We start from the raw sequence: 20,117 nt of genomic DNA on the forward strand, positions 1-20,117 counted from the left end.
CGCGGAACGAATTAATTTCGTAACCCGGGGTACCACTGTATATGGAAACAGGAGTTAGATTTGGAGCACAAGAATATAATTTGACATTTCCATAATATTCTTAGGTGTTCAAAGTACTTAGCATGTATCACCTAATTGCAATCCTTGCAAGGGCTCTATAATATCAGTATAACATCCACTACCTTACAGATTGGGTAACTGAGGTTGGGAGAGGGAGTACCTAGAGCCCCCAGTGCATTGATGGCAGACATGAGATGTGAACTAGTGACTTTCTGAGTTATAGTGCAGTCTTTTGGCCACTATACTGTAGCAGAAATGAACAGTGAACAATCTATAATGTGACCTATTTTTCATACATTAATAGTTAAATGAAATGGATCATGATATTTGAATTATTTTTATTTCACCAATGTTGAACAAACCATAGCAACAAACCATATGTGCCAGCAGAAAACCAATAATGTTATTCACAACAACTATGGCACTGTAGTCAGTTTCAGAACTGAATGCTTACTAGAAAACTGGCTTTGATGTATATGTTCCAAAATCAAACTAATAGATGGGGGAAAAAATGAAGCATTGGTATAATCTACACTAGAGGGTTAAATTAGTTTAACAGCCACTCTCTCGTTCCAGGAAAGTACAGTTCTGTGAGGAGTGCTTGGGATCCCCAACAGAATTCTAAGAGCCCTCACAAAAACAATAATTCCCAAAATTCTTTGAGGAGATCATTATGACAATTAAACTGACAGGAGAAAGAAAACCAAATACATATTTAATGTGTAGATATACCTTATATCTTTGATGTGCCATTGAACACAATGTGGATACCTTAGATAATCTGGACAACTGAAATAATAAAGGTGCCAGTTTTAATATGTACTTCAAAGAAAAAATAGCTTGGTGAGGGTATGATTCTTTTCATTAGGAAATGTTTTTGATATTACCTGTTAAAATTAACAGTCTAAATGGCAAGAATTAACAGACCCCCCCCCCCAACATTATACTTTCCTGTGATGTTTGAGCCTCTATCCTGAGCCATTTATTGAGAGTGTCAAAAATGATCTTGTAAGACATCACCGGATCAAAGTTTGATACCTGACTTTGGAGTATGAGAATCATAAACGTGCTTACGGTCTATCTGGTCTGCAAACACTTCCCCATAGATCATCCAATACGGCATGTAAAAAATATTTTTTGCTAGTTTCCATGAAGGTTCTTCATTGGGGAAGAGTATTGCCTGCCTTGCAACACCAAAGCTCATCAGAACAACCAACATAATAATGACAAAATACATCATGTCTATCATCTGAAAGAAAAGAAGAGAAGAGAGAGACAGAAAAAAAGAAATATGTCTACTCCGTCCTGCGAGATCAGTGAAGATGTAAAGCATAAGAACCACGTTATTCAAACACATTCTTCTCAGCTTATCCTGGCTCCTTACAGCCACCTCTCTCCAACTGCATTTTGGATACAGACAGTTTTCTATATTGGTGGGCTAGCCATCCACGGATTGGGGCATCCATGGATAGCTCTGCCCCATTACTGTCAATGGCAGCATGTGCATGCAGCTGCACTGATGTAGCTGTGTGCAAGTCAGAGTCCATTGATGGTAATGGGACTTGAAATCCTGTGTTTTTTGTTATCTGTGGGGATGGGTGTGTCCAGAACCAAACCCCCGCTGATATGGAAGGCCAGCTGTACTTGTGATGAACTTTCCTTGATCCTGCCAGACTTCAGCTGTTAAAACACTGCATGTCTCTTATGGTTAATTTAGAAATGTGTATTTCACTTGGACACCTTAAATAAGTATCCTTCTTATTTCTTTATTTGGAGTAGTATCTTCTTCTCCCTTCTCCATCTAAGCATCTTACATGATAACCCATACTATCTCTCTTTCTTTCCATCTCTAAACATTTCCACAGTATTTCTCTATCTGAACATAATGTATAATACATTGTTCATAATGAACTGTATCCTATGAGCAATATTCTAACCTTGGGCTCTGGTTTTATTGCTGATCACCCACTTTAGAAAACCCATTTTAGGTCTATTGTTATGCTTTGCTTGGGCATCTTGGTTCCTGAATCTAGGCTAAAAATCCTACTGACATATGTTCCTTCTATACATATAAACATCATATATGTTCATGGATGAAGATATGGAAGAGTACATGCATGAAGACATGTAGTAGCAAATGTGAATGAAAGATTCAAGTATTCATGGATAAACAGGGGATATTATACATCATGTTACTAGACTGTCATCTAAGCCACCAAATAACTGTTGGTCTTGTAGGAGAAGGCAGATTGATTTTACATCTTATCCCATCTCATCTCATAAATTCAGGCTGAAAGAGATGGCTCAATCTGATATACGCTAATAGTTTGATGACTACACATGAATGAGCAGAGTTGATTTTGCCAAACTTTCTCTGTTCTGCTTAGGGCTAGCACTCTGTCCTTGACAGCCACTTTCTTCCAGTCCTAAACTCAAAACAGAATGTGATTATTCCCATCTCATTCACAATGTTTCAAGGTGATTATGAAACTCAAGAGTTATCTGGGTTCATTCTACAGTGTAACAAACAGTTTTTGCCTATAGTATTTTATATAGCAATTCAAATTTATTGTTTATTTTTATCCTTTGCTTTAATAAGTATTATTCTTGATCTCATCAAGAACCTCAGCCTAAATAAATAACAACAACAAAACAAAACAAAAGTGCCAAGCCAAAACATTGCTATCAAAAACATTTCTGTGAAGATGCTGGAGGCAAAACATAAAGTTCTACTATAAGAAATTGAAGACACATGCCACAGAGGAGGCCAGAGAAAAGTCATGTGTGCTGATGGATAAGTGCAAGGATTTTGAGTTGCCTGGAGCCAGGCTTAGTATTACAGCCAGAGGTTGCAAGAAACAAGTATCACTTTCTATTCGACAGAATAGAACATTGTTTCAGTTATAACATGCAATACAGAAAGGAAAGATGGGAAACTCTTTCTTACCATTTTCCCAATCATCATTACATATGGCCCCAAATATTTGTTCACCCCGAAGATGTCTAGTAATCGGATATACCAGTAAATGATGTTGACACAGTATATAACACGACCATCACTCCTGAGTGGCAGATCCTGGAGTCGAAGTATCATACCCACAGAAAACAGGAGAATAGCAATGAGATCGGTAACATTCCAGTACTCCTGAAGCCATACTTTGAATTTCTGCAGCAGCTTCCCAGGTTCTGACATTAATATCTAGGGAACATGAAAGAAGGATTCACCATAGATGGAGAAAAACATATTAATCATAGGTGGAGGAAAGCATATGCAATACAGATAAAAAGCCAAACTGGTAAACTCCTTTCAGATTAGGCACAATCCAGCAATTAAGCATATGGACTGAGAATCAGAAGTATATAGTTGTACACAGACTTCTGTGACACCTCAAGGCAAAACATGTGTAAAGTTGCCAGAGTGAAAACTTGGACAGCTCTTGCACCTTTAATGGTTGTATAGAAGAGAATATATTCAATGGGTGTTGCTTGTTAACCTGACTGAATGACAAGCAGCCCCTTCTGAAATTCCCTCTTCTACACAACCATTAAAGGTACAGGAGCTGACCCACTTTTCACTCTGGCAACACTAGACTTGTGAGTCTTGCCCTTACCTAGCTTTGCAACCTATATCCTATAGAGTGTGACAGAACAGGAAGGGCCAAGGCATGCAGTTCAGAATGGCATCAATAACCTGTACATGGCTGCAAGCTTCTGGATGATAGAAGAATCAGCTGGTCACTTGCAACTCCTCCACCCCTACTATTGAGGTCATGAGATCCCTGAACCAACCATGACAATGGGAGTAGCAACAGCACAGTAGTAAGAGCACAGGCTTTGGAAGCAGAAGGTCCTTGTTCAATTCTTCACATATCTAGACAGGGCTAGAAAATAAACCCTGAAACCCTGCTGCCAGTCAGTGTCTACAGTACTGGGCTATGTGAACTGACTCAGTGGTTGACAAGAAAGTTTCTTATCTTATTCCTTGTAAACCTATGACAACTGTTACACAATCACAATGATCATTGACAATCTCTGAGACATTATCTGTCACGAAATGTGTCTCTCAGAAATAAAGTCTCACAGGACACTCCTTGCAAACTTATTCTGCCCAGATCTGCCCTATGGCCAGAGCCCAGAGGTTTGGATGTCGGTATGAGAAGGATGAGCCATAATGTGGCATGACCATGTTCACAGTGGCAAGAACGTTCTGTGTAGTTTATTTATTTATTTCATTTTTATGCCACCTTTCTTCCAAAAAAGGGACCCAAGGCAGCTCACACAAACACACAATTTTTTTTAAAAAAAACTTTACAATAAAAAGTAAAAAACAATTAAAAGCATCTAATTAAAACAATAATGCAGCTTCCAAAGACTGCATTCTAAAGCGGGGAAATATATTCTATTAATTATACATAATTTTGGCCTGCAGAACACACCAGGAAGAAGGCTGCAATTTTATTAATTGTACATTTAAAACAATGTTATAATAATCAGTACAAATAACTGTCTTGCTTTTTTTAAAAAATGGTGGGTATCCATCACTCGAGATCCAGCATGGTGCAGTGGTTTGAGCACTGGACTACAACCCTGGAGATCAAGGTTGGAATCTCCACTCAGTCATGGAAACTCACTGGATGAACATGTGTGAATCACACACTCTCAGCTCCAGAAAACCCTGTGATAGGTCGCCATAGGGTCACCTTATTCAAAAATGTCTTGAAGGCACACAACAACAGCAATATTTTTCATTTACATCATATTGTTTGTAAGCCTTGTACTGCAATATCCTTTTTGCTGGATCTATAATACATGTCTTCATTTTGATTCCATAAATGCATAACGACTACACTATGGATTTTGGATTTATTGTCTGTGAATATTTTTAGGTAGGTACTGACAATTTGAAATTATTTTTCCTGTGGCATACAATAAAACATGAAAAAGAAAATAATAAATTAAACAAATGTTGTTTGGTAAAAAAGTAGCATTTATATCACACTCAAAAAATGAGCTCAATTCTCTTAAATTCATAGAGGTCTTTATTGATACTAAAGAGCCCTCTTGTGGCTGTAGGAAATATATTTTCTTCAGTGTTTATTGCTATCTTCATGTCGTTTTGATTAAGCATGATTACAGAATGATTTGGGCAGTTACAAATAAAATACAGTGTGCACTTTTGGAAAGAGTATTTATTTTTTGATTAATGCCGTAAGACTAAATTTTTATTGTCAATCCGATATCTTCTACAGGTGGAAGATCTAAGGATGCATTTACATCAGGGATGGGAAAGGGCAGCCCATGGCTTGCAAAACACCCCAAATTGTTTTTCAGGCCTCCAGATCCCTCACATTTCCTCCAAACAGAACTACATAGATTTTTTCCCCTCAAAAAACACTAAGTTCTGATCTACTTCGTTGTTTTTTTAAAAAAGGCCTCATCTGGGCCTAAAACAAGTGTGTGTGTGTGTGCATAAAATTTAAAAACAAAACTGAATGAAAAAATCCAGGGGTGGCATGGCCCACCAGTAGCAAAATGCAATCCTCTGATCCTCAGCAGTTGTCTGTCCCTGATTTATATCCTTAACATATGTAAGTTCCTCTAGTTCTTCAGGGGTCTCACACATAACTGTATATGCCATTGATGTTAACTGCTGTGAAGCCAATTTAGACTTATGATGACCCTATGAATGAAAGACCTCCAAGTCACCCTGTCATCAACAGCCCTGCTCAGGACTTGCAAACTCAGAGCCATGGCTTTCTTGACTGAGACTATCCATCTGGAATGTGGTCTCTCTCTTTCATCTGAACCTATTTGCTGTTACATTCCTGATTAAATTTGGCCTCCAAAGCTATCATTTGCCCAGTGGAATAAGTATAAATGTTTACACAGCAATATGGAAAAAGTGAAAATGCATCCTTAAAAGCTTTGAGAGTTTTTTGTATAAAAAAAGAAGAAAAAGACATTGGCTTGAATCATAAATTTCCTTTTCACAATCAGAAAAGCTTTTATTCTGGCAGAGGTTCTTATAAACAAAAGAAGGAAGCAATTTTTACCCATCCTGCCCTTCTTTTCTTGCTTTTTTTGCCATAAAGATTGCTTCAAAGTATGATGGCCCTAAGAAGGAAAGCCTTCCTAGATTCCCCAAGAGTAAGGTGTGTTTACACTGTAGCATGCCTTTTTCAGAGGGTCCTGCAAGCCTGCCCCCACATTTTCTGGGGGGGTGTAAGGTGCCTAAGGAAAAAAAGGGAACAAAAATTCCCCATTTTTGTTGTGGTGACAGCAGAGGAAGGGGACCCAGAATTCAAGCTGTTGTACATAATATTTTCAACAACATACTGAACTTAAGTGGCAAACAGTGCTACTAAAGCAATTCTCCTTGCAGATCATTCAAGACAATATTACCTCTCGCATCTTCTCTATTCCCATTGTAAAAATATATGAGATAACTATCCATTCCTGCGTGGAAGGCCAGCGTTCCATCTTCACCAACACAATATAATTGAACAACATCAGGTATCCAACATATGCCATCTGTTTTTTTAAAAAAAGTATTAATGTTCAGGATGCACATACTACTTAATCCAGTCACAATTTTCTGTTTATATATATATTTTTTAAAAAAAACATTCTAATCTAGCAATTATTCATGTATGTAACGTTTACAAAGCACTTCACAAATTATCAGCCTATCTTTCCACGTTTATTTCAATGATGTGGACAATTTCCTGTCTACGAGATGAAGTGAGAAAGTGCCCAGTTTTGTGAGGTTTTGAAACATATCAGCTCATGCTCCATCAAAGTGCATTTAGATGTCACCAATTAGATCTACACAAATCCAGCTTACTGTTTAAAAATTTGTGTATACAAATATTTGGGAATACAAAGACCATTAATTGGACTATTCCAATTGTCTGCATTGGGGTGGCAGTGAAAACCACTTGTGTATTTGCTCCCATTAAGTCTGCAAGAATATTTATTTAAAATGTCTCATTGACTTCTGGTTATGATTTCATGACATAAAAATAGACTCAAGTACTTATCTTCCCACACACTATGTATAGTTTTATAGTATTGCCTATGCCAGACATTCCCAACCTTCATGGAGTCCTTTTTAAAATCATATTCTATGGCGGAGTCCCTAAGAGGCCTACCCTATGTCTTACAAGTTAATGGTGTTTAGTAGCAGTGTTACTTTTTGTTTCTTATTCTTTAATTCAATTCAATTTGTATTCCTTTCATTTCCCTGGAACTGCTGTGGATCACCTGGAAAGTACATGCAGAGCCCTAAGGGCTCCTCGGAGCACAGGTTGGGAACTGCTGGTCTATGCAATGCAAACATACTGATAAAAGGGGCATTCACAAATTTGTGTCATAGGGGACAGATGACAAAATGATAGTCACTTCTTACAGTATAGAACCAAAATTTAACTATTGGGGCATTGTAGAATTCATAGATCTTGCGTCCAAAGGGGATCCATCTGTGTCTGCTCTGAACTTCTTCCTCCTCCTTCTTTCGTGATGATGACTCTCCATTGCTACGTCCCAACATTGCCTAGCATGGGAAAGAACAAAGAGGCAAACAGAATCAGCTATAGTATTTCAACTTCCTGCTGCCAAATCTAACTTCACAGGATCATTGGATGGAACAACATTGAACAAAGTTATAAACATTGACTTTTCGGTCTAATATAATACAGTAACCTATGTCCAATAAAGCATCAAGGAAACACCAACACTTGTAAATGTTAAATTGCCATTCATAATACTGATTGTATTTCAAATATTTTATCACTACCACTTCAATAGGGACTCTCAATACAAATGCAATTCCTGGCCCACTTCTAGCTTTCAGTTGCTGAACAAGAACACAAAAAAGTTTCTCTTATTTGCATTTTTGAAAAAGTATTATGAAAGGATTAAAAAGTATTATATGATTTTTATAAGGTGGTTTGGGAAAATGTGGCCCACAGTACTATTTTTGAATCCCCTTCTGCACCCCATCCCCCCATAAATAAATTTATCATGCTCCTCAAGTTTTGTGTAGGGTAATTCTGCCACTTTTTTCACCTCTCGGTAATACTAGGTGATTAAAATTGACTTCTAACTCACTTCCTTAAAAAAATAAAATAAAGACCTCTCCTAGGACATAAAATGGCCTGGGAGGAGGAATGTAAGAATATTCCATCTGTTCTCCAGGATGGAAATGGTGATCACAGGCACCCATGGGGGATAATGTGGCCTCCCAGCCCCTGATAGTTTGCCCACTCTTGCTGTTAGAATGAATTTCACAACACAGAAATTTTGTTGCTACTATTTTGAAATATTCAGTATCTTACTAATACAACTTGGGCTAGACATGATGGAATTCATTTTGGCAATGGACAATGAAATCATAGGGATGTCTATCCAGTAATGTCCTACTGTGTTAATATCCCATTGACTTAACCCTAGGTAAATGAATATAGGACTATGAGTTGTGATAAGAGCCTTGTACATTACATAGACTTTATATAAAATAATAATAACATTGTCTCCTGTTTTCATTTACAATTCTTAAAGTTAAGAGAAAATTCCAGCCCAACACATTAAATCTCTTGGTTGATTGCTTGGTATTGATGTATTTGTCCTGCTGTGATGGATGACATTTCAAAACGTCTGACCAGATTTACACTAGATTTTTTTTATAAATCCAAATTTATTTTGCTTTATAATAATAATAATAATAATAATAATAAATATTTATTTATAGCCCGCCCAATCATGAAGAATCTGGGCGGGTTACAACAATAAAATACATCAATTACAACAGAGTTAAAAATCAAACCCTAGACCTATGATATGAAGAAATGTTGCTTAGCTGTTTTGCAAGGGGAGGAAAAAACTGATTTTTGAATGAGGGGTTATATTATGATTTCATATGATTAAGATCCTTTTCTGAGTTTTACAAAAATTTCTTCAACCTTATCTGGCAAAATAGGTTGAAGAAACCATGTCGCATGTCCTGAGGGTGCTACATGTCAAAATTAAGGTTTCAAATAAAATAAGAGTTGTTTTGTTGATGTAATGAGTAACAGTTTTTAATTAGTTCAAAAATTATTTTAATTTAGAGGCACTTTGACAGAATTTTTAAAAAAGTTTTATGCCATTCTTCTATCAATCTTAAATCTGCCTCCAGTAAACAAATGGAAAATTGGAGAATTAACAAGCAAGAAAACAAATAATAAAATTAGCAATGGAAATGTATAACTTTTTAAAAGTACCTGTTGAAGCTCTAAGAAAATGGTTATTTATACAATATTTAAAGAACAAATAGCTTCAAGTCATTTGAAAAAGGCTTTAGTTCAAGTGTTTGCGTACTTCCAGGTTTTAAGAAAGACACATTAAAGAGATAGCATTATTTAAAGACAGATTCAACTCATGTGCAGATTTATAAATGTACATACCCAAGGGAAATGAAAAAAAAAAACCCTGACCTTTCAACAAGTTAGGTATGATCAGAATTTGACTCAGTACTTAAAGACAATTGTAAGTATTGTATTGCAGATATTGGTAGGAAGATATTCCACATTTAATTTTTGATTTTTAAAAGAGTTGGAATAGAAGATAGCAAGTATATTTTAGGTGAAAAAGAAAGGATTGTATCTTGTAATTTTTAAAAAGAAGTGGTAAGTTGTTTTTTCATTTGGAAACAGTGTATGTTTTACTAGTAGGGGAAAAGAGCAAAATATAACATTGGAAATAATGTAATTGTTATGACTTAATTCTGATTATGTGTGGTTTGTTTTTTTTTAAAAAAAATGAATGAAAATTCTGATAAAAAAGCCAAACTCAGGTTGAACTTGCTTTATTTATTTCTGCTTCCATTCCGATTACAGTTTATCCTCCTATAATTGCTCTGAAATGATTATGGGCTACTAAACTCAAACCTCTAACCACATTCGCAAAGGAAGAATTATTTCAAAATTCTTGAGGTTTAGGTGAGCAGCTTCAGCTAAAGATCAGGAATGTCCCTTTCATGGTGGTAATTTCTGAACATTTCCAATATTCCTAATACAGCAGGAAAGATGGCAGTTTCCAACCTCCCCTCCCCACAACATTGGGAGAAGGCAGAAAGAATGTTAAAGGATCTGAGGGTTCATGCTTGTGTAGGTTCTTTTTGATGCTTTAATTTACAGCTTAATTATGATTCACCCTCAGTTTGGGTGATTCCGGCAAGAACAGGTAACACACCCATCAATAACAAGTTTTGGAAAGACCTGTTTTCTTTCTGGAAGGGCTTTGTAAAATTTTGCTTGGTTAAAAGGTAAAGGTAAAAGTTTAGGTTTTTCCTTGACAAGATTGTCTAGTCGTGTCCAACTGTCGGAGGCTGTGCTCATCTAAGCCGAGGGAGCCAAAGACGATCCCATGGTCATGTGGCCAGCATGACTATGTGGAATGCTGTTACCTTCCAACCGAGCTGGTACCTATTTATCTACTTGCACTTTTATATGCTTTCAAACTGCTAGGTTGGCAGAAGTTGGGAATAATTCTTGTCAGCGTATGTAAGCCTACATGTAACATGGCAAGAGCAACACTTGAATGCATACTGTACAAATCCTGTCTATTTGTTACATCCTGACGTTCATTCTTGTCAACTTATTTTTTTTCTGCTTCTTTTACAGCCTGTCTCTCAGCCTCCATGGTTGCCTAGCAAACGTTTCGGCCCACTTCCTCCCTTCTTCCTGTCTGTTTCCCCCTTTCTTCTCAAGTATGTCAACGTTTTGTTCATTGTTAGCACTGGAACAACATTTACACCTTTGTAGGCTGGGAAGCAGTAAATTCACAACATCAGACAGTACCAGTACTATCTTTCCTGTAACTGAAGGTTCCCTGAGGCTCTTCTCTGTCAACTGCATAAAGCTTGATCATATCCAGGATCCTCAGAGATATAAGCAGTTTTTGTTAAAAAGCTTAACGTTAGGTAGAGGGAAAAGACCACAGGCAGAAGACAAAGGACACTGTCAGAGGGTGGAGAAGAGGCGACATAGAAAGCCATGTTATTTCTCTATACACAAGACTAAGCATCACAGCAGCCTGGGCTTCTACATTGTCAAACCAGGAGTTTTGTGGGAGGGGAAACATGGTATTCAGAAAACAAGGAAGGGTGCTGGAGACTTACAGGGGGCATTTACAATTCACTGAACTGTCAACCCATGAAACAAGCTGTGCTTATTGGATCTAAATAAGCACTTCATTTACTGACCAGAGGCCAGCAATAAATAACTACACTTAGAGCAGAACAAGCTTGTTTCAGAGGAAAGCAACCTGTCAGTCTTATGCTGGCTTAAGATATTTTCCTCCTTTTCCACCCAGTGTCCAATGTCTTGCCTGTATAGGGTTCCTGTAGGTTGATCTTGTGCCTAGAGTCTTCTGCTTCCCTGATTTTTTGTTCTTGTAGGCAGACCCTTCTCCTTGCACACTGGCAAGGTCATGGGGACAGCTCTTGCTGAGGGCCTGTAGGAAACAGCTTCATTTTAAACAAAATGTAATAAAGCAAAACTACTTTAAAAAAAACTTGTTTCAAAATTGGATATGGACACAGGGAGATCAATCAATAGCAGTGATAATATAAGTAGTTACAAAGTCTTAGCCAGAGGTGAACCTGGGGATTTTTTTTTATAGGGAGGATTATAAGTGGTTTGATTCTCTCTTTTGCATCCTATATATTCATTTTAAATTAGCATCTAAATTAGCTTGGCACAGTCTCAAACAGACTTCTCATTGATGTTAATGTGTTTGCCATCATAGGCAACTGTTACAGAATGTGTACTTCTAATGTTGTAAAGAGAATGAGGTGTGGGAGACCCAGTCATTAGTGATACTAGAAGAAGCCAATCTGTAGGATTACAAATTGATATCTAGGTAACAAAACTAGCTGTGAGAATACCTAATTTCAATAGACACAGAAAGACTTGAAAAAGGTCACAGTTTCCAGCTTCCAACCAAAACCCTGATTATCTTAAAGCTAGCCTAACATGTGGTTCCTTAATGTATCTGTGAAAACCACACAGAAAAAGTTTCCACATTGTTTCATGACCATAATAGATACTATGTAGGTTTTTAGGATTTTTAAGTAACCAATTTCTAAAATAATACAGTGGTCCCCCCACATATGTAGCTCTGACTTTTGCAGATTTTATTATTTGTGGATTTGATTAATCCTAGGAACTTCTAGGTTCCAGTGCAACTCTGTAGTCAATGTCTGCCAAAAGCCATACTGGAGGATCTAGAGATTCTTAAAGGAGGCACTTCTCTAGGCATTTGTAAGTACTCCAGCATGATTCTACGGTCAACCTCTGGCAGATATTGACCACAGAGTTGCAGTGGAGGACCTAGAGATTCCTAGAGAGGAGTTCTCTTAGGTAAAAAATTAGTGGTTTTTTATTTGCGATTTTCCCACTTTCACAGGGGCCCGTACCCCTAAATTCAGAAAATGTGGAGGTTCCACTGTAGATCCACAGGTATCATATACTGATATATTTTGTATTGGTACCTTGCAGCAAGTTATCATTTCTTCAGTTTAATTCATTTGAGAAACCTTCTTGGAGACTTGAAAAAGCTTGAGCCCAAGGACATAATGTTTTAGCCTGATTTTATCTGGATAGGATATGCCAGAGTGACATATGAATCAGAGTGATAGGGCAGGAAATAAATGCAAAATACTGTGTGTTTGGTACTATAGCTGTAACTGGAGTTATGTTTCCTACACTGATCGACTGAATTTAATGGAATATTATTCACTTCTTTTTGCTATGTTATGACAGTATGCATATTTAAAAGATAGTTACCCAAGAATGCACTTTTTATTATTAATCATTTTGCTGGTGATAAATGGCACATAAATTATTATTTTGACATCACTGTGAGTATTTGATAACGCATGTATTATGCCCAAGCTTATATTTCATTTAAATATTGAAGTAATAACAACTAATAATCCTTGTGTTATGGTACAGTCTGAACATTCTATAATTCTCCTTTGCCTGATCATGAAATATCTGCCCCTTATAGAAGTGTGGACATACATTACTATGTATTTATTATCAATTTACTATTAAAATATTTTAATCCTATCCTATAGTGTACTATCTTTAGGCAGCTTACAAAAACCTGTTTAGTAATTTACATTTTTAAACAGTAAAAATAAGTTAAATTTTCTAAAAACAAATGAAATTTTAAAAGTGTTTAACCATTTCAACATTTTAAACTGTTAAGCAGTTTAAAATCACACAGGTGGACTAATCTAAATGAAATCCTTAGGCTGCCAGAAACCTATTAGTATGCCATCATAATTCACCAGCAGGATGCCCCTGTTTGTTTGCTTGTTTGTTTTAACTAAATGAGTGCCATCCTTTTGGTGACTTAAGATGGCATAAGTCAGACTTGACAGACTTAACTTACAACCCATCATAGCTGAGTTTTTTTGGGTTGTAGCAAATGTCAGAATTCTCTACCAACTGTACAAAAATGAAAATATCCCCAAAAATGTCACCCTTTTTCAGCTTCAGTTCTTCAAAACCAGGCATTTTCTGGTCATGGGAGAGGGGGAGGAGCAGCAGACAAGTGTCCAACTATTTCCTAGGCCTCCAGGGGATGTCTGGGGGATCCTTCCTGCAGAAACCTATGTCATTACTCTGCACCTAGCTATAGGAAAATGAGATCCTTGTCTGCTGCTCCCTTCTGACCAGGAAATGGCTGAATTCTGGAGGGGCAGTTGAGAAAGGTGGGTTATCATAGTTATGTCGTGCAGCTACATCTCCTAATGAAGGATCATGACCCCGAGTTTTAACTTGGATGTTTATAATACACACCCAGTGATAGATGCCAGTGAGCCTGGCTACTAGTCTTGAAAAGATAACTATAAATTACAAATTAATAAAGATAACTACATGTTTTTTCAAAAGGAAAATGGAAGTGCCCTAAGTAGAAGTGAGTTCAAATAGAGAAATTCTGCCCGAGCCACCAAACATTGTCTATTTTAATCAACAGTTAACTTCAATAGGTGGTGCTGGGAGAAATATTTGATGGATGGTGCTCCTTAAAAGCAGTGTGCTTCCTAATACAAATAAAAATCTCAATAGCAAGGGGAATCACGGTAATGCAGAACATTTCCACCAGTATTATTCCCTTACTGTGAGTTCCATGTCTTCTTCTTCTTTTTCTTTCACTGGTTTTTCTGGTTCCTCTGGCTCTTTCTCTTGAAGTTGGACTTCTTGAGCTTGGGACATGTAAGGCATGTCATCTTTGTTTTTGAACTCCAAGCTGAGAATTGAAGGAGGAAGTAGAATTCCTAGAATTACCTAAAGCAATAATAATGATAACAATAATCATCACAATTAACAGGTTAGGGTTATGCCAATTGCTCATTTAGTTTCAAATTACACATGCTCCTTTGAGCCTTCCAGGAATTTGATATTTGTACATGTGAGTTTAGAAATGAAAGGTGCAGCCAATATATGGGCCATGAGAGGGATGAAAGGGGCATCACTAGGCCATATGGTACTTCCTTCAGATTTGGCATTTTTGATGGAATCCACCTTTTAAGATGGAAGGATATACAGTGCACTTGTTTTTGCTATAAACAGGGCATAAAAATATCAATACTTTACTAAACTATATAATGCTAATGTGATGCAATCTTTTCTCCAGCTCAAACTATTACAGTAATTTGACTTTAAAAGAGTCCTGACCTTTAGACTTGAGTTCTTACGCATCCGGAGCCTCCCCATCCACATATCTGTGAGCAGCATTTGGCTACAAGTGTGAGCAATGAAATCTCGATGCTTGGCTGCTACTGCAAGTTGCAGGCATGTGGCATTGCTCCAGTTCTTCAGCTCATAGGTCAGCAGTTTCATTGCCAGTTGTTCATCCTGCTTGTAGGATTGGTCCAACAGCTCCACTGCCAGTTGGCCAAAATCTCTGCAATATAGGATCGTTTGGTTAGTTTGTAGAACTTTTCACATACCTATGAACAGCGTCTGATGAGGATTAAGTCATTCTTCAATACTCTTACCCAGAGGGGACTTTCAAGCACTGGTCCTTCTGTTTTAGACACCCACTTACATTTCTTCATTTATTTTTTCTTCTTTTTAATTTTTTAAAGCTAAGAATTAGCTTTCGCTTCCTTCTTTTCTTTTCCTCATTACTCACCTGCTCTTTTATACCTGACCTAACCTGTTTCCAATTACCTGTCCATGAAAGAACCAAATTTCCTAAGGAATCTGCTGCTAAGGGTAAACAAGCAATTTTTACTGGGCTATAAAACTGGAATTTAGTCTTATCAGCATCATCTCTCTTTTTTAAAAAAATCCAACCTAGGCCTGATACAGTGATTGTCTATAACAGTGCACTGAACCTGGATGAACTGACTGAACTGTTTGAGGGAACAAAAGGTGCTCCAGGCCAACCTCCTAGTCAGGCCGAGCCACATTACCCCCATGCTGCACCATCTGCAGTGTCTTTCTCTTACTTTCTGGGCACTATTTAAGTTCTGTTTTCTGCCAATAAATATCTGGGGTTTTACAAAAACCTTAAGGACCACCATGAGGACAACACTTGTGCCTTCTCTATTGTACCACCTACGTACAATAATACATTTTAACAGCAGACACACAGGAGTGTCCTTGATGGTTATCTTATGACTATAGAAATCTTTTACCTCCTGAGGTAAAGCACATTAGAGCACATTTTGGGAAGCACAGTATGAATTCTTCTTTCATTTGGGTATTAACAGCCTAATTTTATAAATCTGAATCTGAATAGATGAGATAAATGGAAGTAAGTTAATAAGAATGCATCAATTATTCAACCTGGAGTTGTGATTTAGCTCCTGAGATATGTCATCCACCATATCATTCTCAGATGCTTCATGGGCCATGGCTTTGCAGAGCTTACAGGCCACCAAAGCCTTAGCCATGGCTTCCTCTCCATGCTGCCAGAAGAAAAGGGCCATCTTCTGGCGCTTCATCAACACAGCCCAAACCATCAACTCATGAAAGGGGAAAGGAAAATGATTAATCTCAGGATCATCCAGGTCAATATCCACTTCCTCCTCTCGCTTCTTGGTTGTTTTTCTTCCCCTTCTCAGTGGAACATCATCCTGTTAAACATCGGGAAAATGTCGTTAGACCAAAACAGGTTCAGACACCTAATATCTTACTAAGAAGACATTAAGATGGCTCTCTGGCACCAGCCTCATTTGTCTCTAACCATCTTGCTTCCTATACTTTACCGTAATTCAATTATACTGAGCCATCACTCAGCAGTCAGATTTTTTTTCACAATGATCATTCAGATTTCCATATTTAGAAATTAATATGGTCAACATATTAATCCTGTCCTGGGAGAAGGGTGGGATGTTACTTACTTAAATATGGTATATACTCAAGTATAAGTTGACCTCATGTATAAGTAGAGGTCAGGTTTTCAGGCCAAAATTAAGGAAATTAATATGAATCATGGATAATTCAAGGGAAGACAGCCAGACTGGGGAGGAGGCTTGAAAGGCAAACACCCACCCTTCTTTTTCTTCTTCCTCCTCCTCCTCAGCCTGGCTGTCACTGTGGGAGACAGCTGGGATGGGAAAGAGGCTTGAGGACAAATGCCCACCCTTCCTCTGCCCACCCATCCACTGTCCAGTGGAAAACCCCAGCATGATCATGATCCTGCTGATGTCATTCATTATTCCATAGCATCAAGTGCATCCTTACTCATCACTTTAAAAAAACGAATGACCTTGTAATATATATATATATATATTGATATAGTGCCCAGGATCCAAAGAGCAACTTTAAGTGTGTCTAAAGACTTTGGCATACCTGATGGGATATTTAGCTCCCCCATTTTGAATACTGGATTACCATAATCAGCATCAAGAGATGATTTGGAAATTTATATCAATTGTATTGTAAGGGAGTCTACCATTTTAAAACATCAGCATAAAAAGAACTAAGAGCTATGGTTCATATAACCTTATATAACTTGTGTTTAGGCTATCTGAAAGACTACATCCTCCCATATTAACCTACCCAGGCTTTAGGCTCTTCAGGGAAGGCCCTGCTCTTGATTTGCCCGCTTCAGCTGAATGTTTAGTATGGAAGCAGAGAAGTCTTTTTTGGTAGCTGCTCCTATCAAAAGGTAGAAAAGCTGAGGAAAGCTAGGATGACTCCTTCTGGTCTGGCTTTTAGCAACTGACTGGTTGCTGAGGAAAAGGCCCTTTGCTAGTGGATGCTGTACTTTTTTTACCAATATATTTCAAGCTGCTTTTAATTCAGTTCTGTTTTAATATTAGAAATTTGTTTAATTGTATCTTAATATTATAACTTTTTGTGTTTTTGTTAGCATCTCTTTTGAAACTTTTGTTGTGAACTGCTCTGCATCCCAATTTTTGTTGAAATATAAATAAAATAAATTAGTGAAACCAAGTTAATGGGTTCTTTGGATTCATAGTGAGCGGTACTATGAAATACAATCTATTGTGGATGCATTTCTTTCTTTCTTTTTTTTTTTAAGAGGAAGGCTAATATCAGAATGGGTACATGGCACTTACCTCCATCCCCAGAAGTTTCAGGGCTTTGGGCTGTAGACAGAAAAGAAAACAACAACAGCATGTATATTGTTTCATAGATAGATAGATAGCATATATACATCCACACCTGCACTTTAAATTGCATTACAGTACAAAGACTAAAGAAAAAACTAGTGACATCATAGCTCAGATGATGAAATTACAGCACATTTATTAGAGAAGCCTCTAGATGTTACTGGTCCTGCTAAACTATCATGGACATATGGGATCAAGTCTACTGTTTCTTTGAATCTAAAGGGATTTTTTTTTCATGTGTCCAGGTTTTTGATGTTATTTTAGAAAATTGCAGACCACAGCACAAAGTTCCAGGACTTGGCTAATGTTACTTTTAACTGCAGAGGCATGAGACATGTGATTTTTAGGTATGTTTGAGCACTCGTTTTTGACTAGTCAGTTACAATTAATGCTAGTAATTGGAGAAAAGCAACAGTACCATGTAGAAATGCAGAAACTGTATCTGTGGTAGGGATACTTTCTCACTTTCTCCAACCTTGACATTCTCACACTGAATGGAAAAATGTGACGAGAACCAGAACGCTAGTTTACCGCACAGCGGAACGCCGCCGCCACCGCCAGGCGTTCCAAATGTGTTCCCAATGTGTTCCAGGGAAACCGTTCCCAGAAATGGCCTCCCTGGAACACATTGGGAACACATTGGGAACACATTTGGAACGCCCGGCGGCGATGGCGGCGTTCCGCCGTGCGGTAAACTAGCGTTCTGGTTCTTATCACGTTCCAGGCTCGCGCCTGTGAGAACGCATTGGGGAACGCTTTTACCCTAGTGCGGTAATCTCCTAAGTCTTTTTAGTCTGCACTTTTATGGAACAGTTTTTAAAAATGAACAGAAATAATTCTTACTCTTTTGGGCCCAAACAAGTTGTGGTAGAGGGTTCGGAAGCGTTTTCGAGTATAATTACAGCGATAAGCTCCTCCCATCAGGTATTCAATCACCAGGCCAATATCGATGAGGCTTATCCTATAATCTGGAGGTAGGTTTCCCTATTTCCCCCCCAGTTGAATAAAAGAGATATATATATACAGAACAAGGGAGTTGGGGTAGGGAAGACAGAAACATAAAGCTGATTATTATGTCTATTAAACAAACTTTTATATAACTATGAGAGGTTTTAAAATGAAATATAACATTAAGAAAACATAAGAATATATTATTATGCTGGTTAATTAATTCACCTTAAAATAGATCCAACCGAAACCTGGATATTCACGCTTGGAAAGAAGACATAAATTACATAAGAAGATGCATTAAAAAGTCACAGTAACAGAAAATAATAAAGTCTCAGAACACAGGATTCAGGCTCTTCAGGAGACACCACTGCAGAACAAAAAAGCATGAGGGCAAAGCATTTTTCTAGAAGATTCCGTTGGATGCTGGTTGTGGAGTATTTCCTATGTCAGCTTATAACAGGCTGTGGCCTCTTGAATGTGAGTAGACTCTGGCAAGGCTACATCTCTGCCTCCATCAGACCATTAAGATTGTTTCCTCGTGATTTAGTCCTTAGGCAGAAAGTAGTCCATATAATCTGCTAAACACCTTGAACTCATGCTCTGTCCTTTTACTGGATACAATTCTCAAGTGATCAGGAGTGTGCAAAGAACTAGAAGGCTCTATCTCTCCATTCCTCCCTAACTATAGGTTCTACTTTTATTTCCCTTGGAGGGGGGAAATGTTTTTATTCACAGTAATAAAAATTAACTAGCAGTCAAGAATGAAACGAGGAGAAGTTTTGCTATTAACCATCTCTGCAGACATGTCATGGAGGATGGCATCCATTTAGTTAGCCCCCTGTATCCATGCATTCTGCATCCACAGATTCAACCATCCATGGCTTGAAAAGAAAAGAAAAGAAAAGAAAAGAAAAAATCCCAAAGGCAAACCTTGATTTTGTTATTTTATAGAAGGGAAGCTGTTTTACGATACCATTGTATACAATAGAACTCAAACATCCATGGATTTTGGTATCAGCTGAGGTGGTGGTTCTGGAATCAAACCCCAGCAGATACCAATGATCCAATGAGTAAAACAGGGATGATCACCAACTTGTCATGGGATGTAGCCAGTTATGGTATTGTGAAAAATAATAAAAAAATAAATCCTGATTCCAGTGACACCCTCTTACACATGCACCTCATGTTATTTCTACTTTAAATAACTATTTCTAGCACAGACATTTTTTGTAGACAGGCTGCCATAGTACCAAACTGAATTAACATTTTACCTCATTATATAGCATTGGCTGAGCCAAACAATTTACCTGATAAGTCACTTCTGAGAACTTACCCCACTGACTGACCTCTCCTAATATTGAAGATGCCATGTTTCCATGTTGTCCTTGCAATGGAAACTCACTTCACACACACAAAAAAGCCTCAAATAAACAAAGAATGGTGATTCTCTTCATCCCAACACAAG

At 37.6% G+C, this 20,117-nt stretch overlaps 1 protein-coding gene across 4 annotated transcripts in view; it reads right to left on the reverse strand.

Moving 5' to 3' along the window:
- LOC121922110 (transient receptor potential cation channel subfamily M member 3) overlaps positions 1–20,117 on the reverse strand; it is a 459,242-nt gene that overhangs the window by 25,982 nt on the left and 413,143 nt on the right. For 2 of the 4 annotated variants that reach the window (XM_042451064.1, XM_042451066.1), the window contains exons 13-22: positions 18,878–18,913; positions 18,545–18,685; positions 17,648–17,677; positions 15,909–16,198; positions 14,790–15,018; positions 14,232–14,399; positions 7,469–7,612; positions 6,463–6,591; positions 3,008–3,259; positions 1,135–1,309 (exon numbers count right to left, since the gene is read on the reverse strand). In XM_042451064.1, coding sequence (XP_042306998.1) covers positions 1,135–1,309; positions 3,008–3,259; positions 6,463–6,591; positions 7,469–7,612; positions 14,232–14,399; positions 14,790–15,018; positions 15,909–16,198; positions 17,648–17,677; positions 18,545–18,685; positions 18,878–18,913 — 1,594 coding nt within the window. The remainder of the gene's footprint in view (positions 1–1,134; positions 1,310–3,007; positions 3,260–6,462; positions 6,592–7,468; positions 7,613–14,231; positions 14,400–14,789; positions 15,019–15,908; positions 16,199–17,647; positions 17,678–18,544; positions 18,686–18,877; positions 18,914–20,117) is intronic. The other 2 variants (XM_042451065.1, XM_042451067.1) reach the window with 1 other exon arrangement.

Source organism: Sceloporus undulatus, chromosome 2, assembly GCF_019175285.1.
Source record: "Sceloporus undulatus isolate JIND9_A2432 ecotype Alabama chromosome 2, SceUnd_v1.1, whole genome shotgun sequence".
Classification (NCBI taxonomy): Eukaryota; Metazoa; Chordata; class Lepidosauria; order Squamata; family Phrynosomatidae; genus Sceloporus; species Sceloporus undulatus.